The 10816-nt window shown below is 38.7% G+C and overlaps 1 protein-coding gene across 2 annotated transcripts in view; it reads left to right on the top strand.

Annotated features, from left to right (window-relative positions):
• The first annotated feature begins 2573 nt into the window (after window positions 1-2573).
• LOC101900631 (chromatin-remodeling ATPase INO80) overlaps window positions 2574-10816 on the top strand; it is a 145968-nt gene continuing 137725 nt past the window's right edge. The window contains exons 1-9 of one of the 2 annotated variants that reach the window (XM_059123226.1): window positions 2574-2767; window positions 2834-3108; window positions 3587-3780; window positions 3847-4981; window positions 5043-6084; window positions 6947-7331; window positions 7391-7731; window positions 7791-8052; window positions 10598-10765. In XM_059123226.1, the coding sequence (XP_058979209.1) occupies window positions 2853-3108; window positions 3587-3780; window positions 3847-4981; window positions 5043-6084; window positions 6947-7331; window positions 7391-7731; window positions 7791-8052; window positions 10598-10765 (3783 nt within the window). In that variant the 5' untranslated portion in view covers window positions 2574-2767; window positions 2834-2852. Of the gene's footprint in view, window positions 2772-2833; window positions 3109-3586; window positions 3781-3846; window positions 4982-5042; window positions 6085-6946; window positions 7332-7390; window positions 7732-7790; window positions 8053-10597; window positions 10766-10816 lie in introns of both variants that reach the window. The other variant, XM_059123225.1, reaches the window with a different exon arrangement.

Here is a 10816-nt window from a genome sequence, read left to right as displayed (position 1 = left end):
TTTTGATTGGTATTTGTTGGTCATAATGGGTTCCAGCTCCGGTGGCGAAAAATTGCATGTATGGGTCCACAATTTGGTATAGCCCCCATATAACGGTACCTCCCGATATTCGGTATTTTGATGGTTTTTACCACATTTTTTCACTGATTTGTCTTGAAAATGGTATTTGTAGGCCAGAATAGGTCCTAGTTCGTGTGGCGAAATATTGTATGTATAGGTCCACGTTTTGGTATAGTCCCCATATAACGGTACTTCCCAATATTCGGTATTTTGATGATTTTTGACACATTTCTTCACGGATATGTCTAAAAATTGGTAGTTGTAGATCATATAGGGTCTCAGTTCGTGTGGCGAGTCATTGTAATTATAGGTCCACGATTTGGTATCGGTACCTCCCGATATTCGGCATTTTAATGGTTTTTGCCACATTTCTTCTAATGTTTCCTTTGCCCTAAGGTGGAGGGTATAAAAGTTTGGCCCGGCCGAACTTAATGTTTTATTACTTGTTTTTTTTTTTTTTTTGAAAAATTCGACCTTTTGTGGTGGAGGTACAAAAAGGAGTGGATCGAACTCGATTTAAGTTTAATAATATTATTACGATGTACCATGTTTGGACCAAATAGGGTACTCCCTTCGAGAGTTGTCGTGGCGCACCAGCCGGCAGACGGGCGGATGGACGCCCCTAGAACGACTCCAAATATCCTGAAACGGATTTGACCGAAAGAGACCTCGGGTCTAAAACCGTTATTTCGATGAGGCACGTTTTGGCCGTATCAAATGATATATAAGGCTGGGTTTTTGGAAAACGGTACAAAAAGTATTAAAATATACTAAATATGGCACTCTTTGTATTTGAGGAATGGGTTTTACCGATTAAGTGTACGAAAAGTACTAAAATGTACTCCATTTGGTACCATTTCGCATTATGTAAACGGTAAGGGCTAAAAAGTTAAAATTTGGTGTGGAAATGAAGGTTGAGGAGTAGAGTCGCCGTTGGTAACTGTGGTTAAGGTTAATATGGATGTGCTTTTGGAAATCTGCACTATATGCTAGGAACACAATTGGAGCGAACGACGAATTTTTTCGCGGCGTATGTTCGTCGTCAAAAATAAAACACATATGTGTATATGGAAGTGCACACAATCACGGCACCGGCGAAAATTTCGTCGGTCGCCGCGAACTCAATTAGCTTTATTTCTATTTCATACGCCGGCGACCGGCGAACAAAACAGTACAAGGTGGCCATACTTGTACGAATTTTATGTGTTTTAGTAAATAAAGTTACTTTTTACTTTAAAATTTGTTATGGTCACTCTACTATCTGTTACTCGTATAAAAAAAACATAATTAATTTGTTTATTTATTTGTGTACTTGCGCCTGAGTGAAGATGGATATCAGTGAATTTATAATAGAGAAGATGGACATAAGTGAAATTATAATAGAGAACGTAAAGAATTATGTGTTCTTGTATAATTCATTGTAGTCAACAAATGAGCAAAAAGTAAACAACTTCATCAGCTGTTTTATAATTTCGTCGGTATTGTGTTCCATACGACGAATTTTCGCGGCTTATTTTGTCGCCGCGTAGGGCGAAATTCGTCGTTCGCTCCAATTGTGTTCCTAGCAATAATTGTTCAAAAATTACTAAGTGGTACTAAATTGGGGATTGAACGAAGGGATAGAGCTGGAATACCGAAATTTGACATGGAGGTCTGTATTGGCACGCGGATTTAGATATGAAGGTGATTTTGAAAATGTGAAGGTGATTTTTGGATCACTGTTCGTATCTAAGATGGTGATATGTAGATTGTTTTGGATATGTGTACTAAAAGTTACTATTTTTGGAAGTGGTTGAAGGGATAGAGCTGAAATTCTGAAATTAAAGTCACTGTTGGTTTCTAGGGTTTACATTTGGAAATGTTGACAGAGTTTTGGACAGAAAAATGGGATGTGGGTCCATTTTGCAGTGGTTTTACTAATATCCTTTTCAGTGAACTTTAAAATGAAAGATTTTGAAAACATTTTTGTGTACAAGGTAATCATTTTCCCATTATAATTTCGGAAACAGGAGAAACTTGAATCTTGGAGGTCTGAAAACTTAGTACGATGCATGGTACAATGATATCGAGGCAGGGCTATGATACCATAATAGCAAAATTAAGGGGGCAAAGTCATTTCAAATAAGCATATCCATGAATAATTTTGAAAATATTGTCAACATATGATTGCATGATTTTACCTTCTTAATTCTACCATGAATACATTTGATTTTATTTTCTATTTATTTTTCTTACTTTCTTAGCTTAATAAGTAAACTTTATTTGTTATATGTATGTAATTAATATAATTCATAAATTGTGCAAAAACGACTAGCAAAAACATATCGTTTTCCAACACTCAACACCCTCTTTTTCGTCTATTTCCGTATTTCTAAATCCCTACAGTTGTTTTCGATCTATGAAACCCTTCGAAAATCGGTGATTTTGTTTTGATTATGATGCTTTATCATTTACTGCATTTTGCTCCGTGTTTCTTGTTTTTGAACGGCGTCAATTTCCTACCAAGGCCTTTGTAATCTGCAGCACTGCGTGCTAAACCCACAAAAACAATAAGAAAGAATATTTTATTTATAAATGGGAATGAGCAGATAACGCAAATAAAACGAACGGAAAAGAAAATGTGTTCAATTGCTGGCATTTCTCTATCCGTAAAGCTTATGTAAAACGAGGAATTTAGAAAAAAAAATTCTGAATTTATTGTCACACAGTGAGTAGGTGCAAAATAAAACTAATTTTTAATGGAAAATTGTATAAAGATTTGTGATTTTTGTAGATTTAATTGGCAGAGAAAGATGAACGGAGTTATTGAACAGGAGAATGTGGCGTTGCCTGCCATGCAAATGGCTGAACCATTGCACATACAACGTTTGGAGGCCGCACTAGATATGCGTCCATTTATGCAGCAGGCACGTGAAATACTTTCAAGGCCGCTAACCAGCCCGGAAGAGTCGGAGGCCGATGACAGCCCCGGTGAAGAGTCTTACGACGATGAGAGTGCCATGGGTGGCAGTCGAAAGAAGAAATCGAAGAAATTGGGCACCAAACAAGGTGAGTTGCAAAGAAAATATTTTCAATAATTTTTTTCCAATTGGAAAAAATTTGATTCGTCCATAGCATACCATACCTTTTCATGCTGTTTACTCCGAAATGCGCTTTTTCAAGTTGCCCATACCGATGGACTCCCTTTTAAGACGTTTATATGGATATACTGTTTTAAAAGTTTCCTATAGAGATCTCATATAAAATGTTCTTGTTTGTAAATACCCTTTCCAGATTATCTTCTAGTCTGGAAAGATAACCCTGGAAAGATAACCCTTCCTCTAGCTCGTCTGGAAAGTCTCCCTTCAGTTCGTCTGTAGAGTCTCTAAAAACGTCTGTCCCCAACAAATCCTCCCTTTATCTACTTTTCAAAGACTACTTTCCGAGTAAAAGGATTCTTAATCCGTTTCAGCCATTGAAGGAGCTTTCACATTTTTGATTCAATGCCAAGCTCGACTTCTTAATCTTTTTCCATTTTTCATTTTAGAACGCCAAGCTGTTAAATCGTCCTTATACAACTTCAGTGAGCTGACGGCCGATCGTGAATGGTTATATGATGTGATTATGAGCGATACAGATACTGAGACAGATATAAGCGATGAAGATGACTACGTCAAGGAAATGTTGAAGACCCATATGAAACAACAAAAACTACGGGAAAACTACTACAAAAAGGCAACAGTGAGTATTGATTTTCTTCTCCTGAAATCGATTTAAAATAGTTTAATAATGTTTCTCCGCTTCCAGAATACTCAATATGCCTACTATGGCAGTGGACTTCTATCGAATCATGACATGTTCACGGAACACCAACAATCGATTGTGGGTGTAAGGAAGCGCAAACGCCGCACAAAGAAAGAGAAGACCATAAAAATTGCCCCCTTGCCTAAGTTACCAAAAATGCCGAAAATACGTAAACCACGTAAATCGAAACATAAGCCCTTGCAAGATGCACAACATGGCTCCAAGGAGGCTAATGAAAGCATGAAACCTATGGCTGGCAGTTCTAGTAATTTCAATGAGGATGATGAAGATGTTGATGTCCAATCAGATGTTGAAACTTCAATGACATTTGATTCTCGTGATATGTCCGGGATATCAGCATTACCTACTGGCTATTCGGGTAGGGGAAGAAGACGTAAGAGCCAACAGGGATTGCCACGAACCCCCGAAGCCTTGGCGGCACGTCGTAGAAGAGTGTGGCAATTGATGGCCAAAAAGGAATTGGGCAGATGTCAAAGGGCACGCAGTAATAATCACAAAGAAATGGTACAAAATTGTAAACGTGCCGCCACAATGTGCATGAAGGTGGTGCGGCAAAAGGCAATGATTTCCCAAAAAGTTATGAAAGAAACAGTGTGGCGTGCCAAACGTTTGACACGTGAAATGCTCTCCTATTGGAAACGTTATGAGCGTGTTGAACGTGACACACGAAGGCGAATGGAAAAAGAGGCAGAGGAACAACGTAAAATGGATGTGGAATTGATTGAAGTGAAGCGCCAACAGAGGAAACTTAATTTCTTGATAACGCAAACTGAACTCTATGCCCATTTTATGTCTCGGAAATTGGGTCAGGGTACTGAGGCGGAACAGTTGCGCATCCTCAATCAATTGGATGAAGAGGCAAATCCTCGTTTGGCGGCCTATGATGATTATGATGCTGAAGAAATGAAGCAATTGGCCCAGCAACATGCCGAGGAGGCTTTTGTCAACGATCAAAATAAGGCCAAGAAATTTGATGTCAGTGTTAAAAAGGAGTCGGGTCATAGTGATTACATTAAAGAGGAGGATAAGCCCCAGTCGTTGTTGACAGAAAAAACGCAAGCCGATTTGCCGCAACCTACCATTTTCCGGGGCTCTTTGAAGGCTTACCAGATTAAGGGTAAGGATGGAATAGAAGCTTGGAATGTTAAGATTTTAATGTATTCTCTTTGTTTTTATAGGTATGACCTGGCTTGCGAACATCTATGACCAGGGCATCAGTGGCATTTTGGCCGATGAAATGGGTTTGGGTAAAACTGTACAATCCATTGCCTTTCTTTGTCACATTGCCGAACACTATGGTGTTTGGGGTCCATTCCTGATCATATCCCCCGCCTCGACGTTGCACAATTGGCAGCAGGAATTGGAACGTTTTGCCCCGGATTTCAATGTTGTACCCTATTGGGGTTCACCCAATGAACGTAAAATCCTACGACAATTTTGGGAACAGAAGGATTTGCATACCCGCGATGCCAGCTTTCATGTGGTCATCACATCTTATCAGCTGATTGTTTCCGATTACAAATATTTCAATCGCATCAAATGGCAATATATGGTTCTGGATGAGGCTCAAGCCATTAAGAGTGCCTCATCGATGCGTTGGAAGCTTTTATTGGGTTTCAATTGTCGCAATCGTCTACTGCTCAGTGGTACACCCATACAAAATAGTATGGCCGAACTATGGGCTCTACTGCATTTTATTATGCCCACACTATTCGATTCGCATGATGAATTCAATGAATGGTTCTCCAAGGATATTGAATCACATGCTGAAAACAAGACTGGTATTGATGAGAAACAAATCTCACGTTTACATATGATTCTAAAACCCTTCATGTTGAGACGTATCAAAAAGGATGTGGAGAATGAATTATCAGATAAAATAGAAATTATGGTCTATTGTCCGCTGACCATACGCCAGAAGCTTTTGTATATGGCATTGAAACAGAAAATCCGCATTGAAGATCTTTTGAATTTGACACGTGGTGGAGGTGGTACCACCGGCGATGGCAGTCATCATATTGATCGCAATTTTACTTCGAATTTAATGAATCTCGTAATGCAATTTCGTAAAGTTTGCAACCATCCGGAGTTGTTTGAACGACGCGATGCCAAGAGTCCATTTGTTATGAAATGTCAGGAATATGTCATACCACGTTTGGTCTTCGATGATGGGCTGCTTTATCGAGCGCTGCCAAGTCAAAGGCATTTACTATACAATCGGTAAGTATAAGGTTTATATACAAGATCAAAAAGTCTGTCAGAGCCATGATCGTGGATTTTCGAAGCAAAGTATCAATTTAAAGAGCCTTTGAAATTTCAATCTTGGCTTTGTCAAAGATCATCTTTAATTACCAACTGATCTCCATTTTAGCCTTTTCAGAGAACATATTTTGGGGACAATAGACCTTCTATCGTGTCCTTGTTAAATAGAATTTTTGAGAGCAACAGACCATCAAACGATAATTTTTTATAGAATAATTTTGTAAGGACCAACAGACGTTCAGTCACGCCTTTTCAAAGAATATTTTTAACGACCAACTGAGCTTAAATCCTGTCTTTTGAAAAGAATATTTTTCAAAAGTCCAAGAGATTTTCAAAGCCGACAGTTTTAATGAATATTTTTCAGAGGCCAAATACCTTAACTTTTTTTAAGGAATATTTTCCAAGAGCCAGTACATCTTCAATCGCGGATATTTTAAGGATTTTTGATGGCGAGACGAGTTGAAGGTAGTCTCTATAGACGGGATGAAAGGAAACTCTTTAGACGAGTTGAACGGAGACTCTCTAGACGAGTTGAAAGGAGACTCTCTAGACGAGTTGAACGGAGACTCTATAGACGAGTTAAAAGGAGTCTCTCTATACTAGTTGAAGGTAGTCTCTATAGACAAGTTGAAAGGAGACTCTCTAGACGAGTTGAAAGGAGTCTCTCTAGACTAGTTGAAGGGAGTCTCCCTAGACAAGTTACATATTTTTTTTTAGATGTCAATAAATCTTCAATTATGCCTTTTCAAAGAATATTTTTCAAGTGCCAACCGACATCCAATTGCCGCTTTTATAATAAATATTTTCCTTTTCATTTCAGTTTTTCCATTTTCAAAGCTGATTACTCACACCATTCCCTGTTCCAAGAACCAAAGTCACCCGGAACTCAACGTAAACCCCATGAGAATTATGCACGTTATATAGACTTAAATGTTGCCAATGAAGGCTGCTTTAGTTTCACTCGACTCTGTGATATATCACCTAAAGATTTGGAAGACACGACCATAAATGGTTTGATAACATTGCTACAACATTATCGCCGTAAAGTATTATTTCAACAATTGCTGGCCTATCGACGAGAATGGTGGTCAGCAGATTATAAAGCAACACGGTTTCAGTTATTGGAACCAACTCTGGAGAATCCTTTAAATAAAAACTATCTCTGTGAAAATAGTGTATTGAGGCAGCTAATATTTACGGGATTGGTAAGATTCTATTCATTTTTCCTTCGTTCCAAAATCGTTAAAATTTCTCTCTTTTCCAGACCTCCAAAGAAAGTTCCATCTATGCCTTTGGCGATTACAAAACCAGCAACATGCAAGAAACCATTGAACATCGTGTCATACGTAGCAAATACAAACAAAATATCGAAGAAGCTGAAATTAAAAATGAAATGCTTGATGAGGCTGAATCGGAGTTGATTATGAACACTGCTGGTGGATCATCGAATAATACCAAGAAACTTTCCAAAGAACCTTTACGTTTACTGCCCGAATTTGAACACAAAAGACGTTTACCTCAATACTATCAATGTGAACCATTGGATATGCCTCGTTTCCTATATGGGCTGAATCAGAAAGTCAATAGCTATAATCGTTATTTGTAGTAAGTTGAGAAATTTGTTTATCATAGAGAATTTTGTAATTCAATACGGACATTTTTAGTTGTGAAAGCCGTGCAGCTGCCTGGTCTCACATACGACACCTGCATTGCGAAAATCGTGACGGCTTAGAAGTTGTCAATTCTGGAATGGAATTACTTACACCCAAATTTGGTTGGTCTTCAATCATAATACCCGATAAGGAAACTCTAATATCAGATGCTGGCAAATTATCAGTGTTGGATAGTTTATTGACCCGTCTCAAGGCTGAAGGTCATCGTGTGTTGATCTATTCACAAATGACCAAAATGATTGATTTATTGGAGGTAAGAAAAAAGAAACAAACACAAAGCATGTTATGTTTGGAGATTTTGGGAGTCTGAGTACTGAATTAGCCTTTGGGGAGATGTTCAAACAAGGCGAATGGAATCTTTATGGATGAAGTGTAAAGTTTGCCTTAATAGACGAAGGGAGTCTTTATAGGCGAGCTATGAAGGGAGCCTTTGTTGACTAGCTACGAAGTGAGTCTTCGATAGACGAGCTGTAAAGTAAGTCTTCTATAGTCAAGCAGTGGTTTGAGTCCTTACAGATTCGGGAGTCTTCTATAGACTAGCTGAAGGGATACAGTTTATTTTTGTAGACGAGCCAAAGGTGTCTTTTGTAGACGAGCCGGTAGGAGTATTTTTATTCGAACCGAAGGACATATTTTTTAGGCGACCTGAAGAGAGTGTTTACAGACGAGCTGAAAGCATTCTGTTTCGAATAGTCGGGAGTCATGATATTTAGACGAGCTGTGGGGGCTTTTTAGATTTGGTAAAGAAGGACCTTTTTAGACGAGCCAGTGGAAAGTATTCTATATACGATAAAATTGCCTTTTTTACGAGTTGTTAGGCTTTTTATACATGAACTGAATGCTGCCTTTTCGGACGAACTGAAGGGCTTATTTTCAGAGGAGTTAAAGCTCCTTTTCAAACGAGCCGAAGGTCATCTTTTCAGACGATCTGAAAAATGTATTTTGAGGTGATGTGAAGGAAGTCTTTTCTGAGGTTTTGAAGGCAGCCTTTTCCGACGAGCTGTAGGTTGCCCTTTCCAAGGAGTTGAAGGCTGTCCTATCAGATAACCGTAACCGTAGTAAGGCCAAATTTTCCAAAGAGCTGAAGGTTGTCTTTTTTGAGACGAACTGGAGGAAGTTCTAAGGTGTGCTGAATAGATTATTTTCGGAACAGCTGAGAGGAATATTTAACGACGAGCTCAAGCCAGTCTTTACAGACAATATGAAGGGGGGCTTTATAGATCCGTTTAAGGGAGTCTTTATAGACGAGCTGAAGGTATACTTAGTCTCCGGTGGGAGACTTAATAGACGATCAGATTATAGTCTTTATGAACGAACCAATCTTTAAAAACGAGTCTCTTAAGGGAAGTATGGGAAGTCTTTCAAGACGTAATGAAAGGGGACTTTCAAACCGAGTGGAAAGGAGTCCTTCACCATCAGTTGAAAGGAGTTCTTCAAGATGAGTTGAATGGAGTCTTACAAGACGAGTTGAAAAAAATTCTCAAAAGATGTATTGAATGGTGTCTTCCAACACGAGTTGAAAGGAGTCCTTCAAGACGAGTTCAATGGAGTATTTCGCGACGAGATAGAAGTAGTCTTTCAAAACGAGTTGAAAGGAATCTTTCAAGACGAATTGAAAGGATTCTATCAATACGAGTTGAAAGGAGTCTTTCAAGGCGAGTTGAAAAGAGCCTTTTGAATTGTAGTGACCAATTCCAATTTTGCCGACATTGGTGGTCTTACCGAGTATTTAACTGACCCAAATCCGTTTATTGTAGGACTTTCAACCAAGCTAATATTAGTGAGTGGTTGTGAGTGTAGACGACCTAAACAGAAATACACGTATTGAAGTGCCTTGCAAAATTTCACCTTGTGGTGTGAACTTAAAGCAATTTCATGTCTGTTTCGGCGTGAGATCAAACTCATCCAAGTCCTAAGTGCAGTTTTCCTCCCGGGTTTGCAGATACTATTGCCTTTTGACATTAACCAAACCATTGATGGCAAGGCCAAAATTCTTCGAACTCGAGCAGATTAGGTATCGGTTTGGAGATTGTGGGCTTTGTCTACCGAAAACCATCAGAATACGACCCGACTCCTGCCGACAATTGCTTTTTATGTGGAGTATTTTTTTTTTTTTTTTTTGAGTAATACAGTAGTTAGTTCTATCTGCCCGATAGAATGCAATGGAAGGCATTGGAGACTATGAAACTCCTACTACAAAAGATACAATATATCGCAGATAGTCTTCCCTTTAGAGACTGTTATTGATTTGGAAATACCAGTTTCTTTCTCGATTTGCCCGATCTGGTGACTTGGGATTCTCTTATTGACAAAGTGAGTCCGAGCGGTAGTTTTATTTTTTGGAAGTATTTTGGCTGCCTTTAAAACATGTTGCTGATTTTTTCATGATTTTGATTTTCAAGAATTTTCCTTTAGAGCCCGAAATATCATTCTGAAGGTACTTTAAGCCCTTCGATTGCCAAAATCAGCATGTAAGTCCGTCTGAGTAGTGGTTTTTTGTACCATAACAATCCTGAGCGGTAGTTTAATTTTTTTGGGAGTGTTTTGGTTGTTGGCTGTCTTTAAAGCATGGCGCTGTGATTTTAAGGCTTGAATCGAATGGGGTCTAGAAACATGATTTTGAAGAATTACCTTTAGAGCTCGAATTGCTATGCTGTAGGTACTTTGATCCCTTCCTGTGAATGCGTCTGAGTAGTGGTTTCTTGTACCATTTGGACATTTTTCAGAGGAAAAAACTTGTTAATTTAAGTTTATCTTAAAATATGAAACTTAAAACTAATTTTTCTTATTTCTTACAGGAATACATGTGGCATCGTAAACATCGTTACATGCGTCTGGATGGTTCCAGTAAAATTTCGGCTCGCCGTGATATGGTAGCTGATTTCCAATCTCGTCAGGATATTTTCGTATTTTTACTGTCCACAAGGGCAGGTGGTTTGGGTATTAATCTTACTGCAGCTGATACGGTAAGTACCAAATTCCAATTTTTCTATCTCGGAGAGCTAGTTTACATGTCA

Source organism: Musca domestica, unplaced genomic scaffold (assembly GCF_030504385.1).
Source record: "Musca domestica strain aabys unplaced genomic scaffold, Musca_domestica.polishedcontigs.V.1.1 24, whole genome shotgun sequence".
Lineage (NCBI taxonomy): Eukaryota > Metazoa > Arthropoda > Insecta > Diptera > Muscidae > Musca > Musca domestica.
This window is presented reverse-complemented; position numbering and strand designations above follow the sequence as displayed.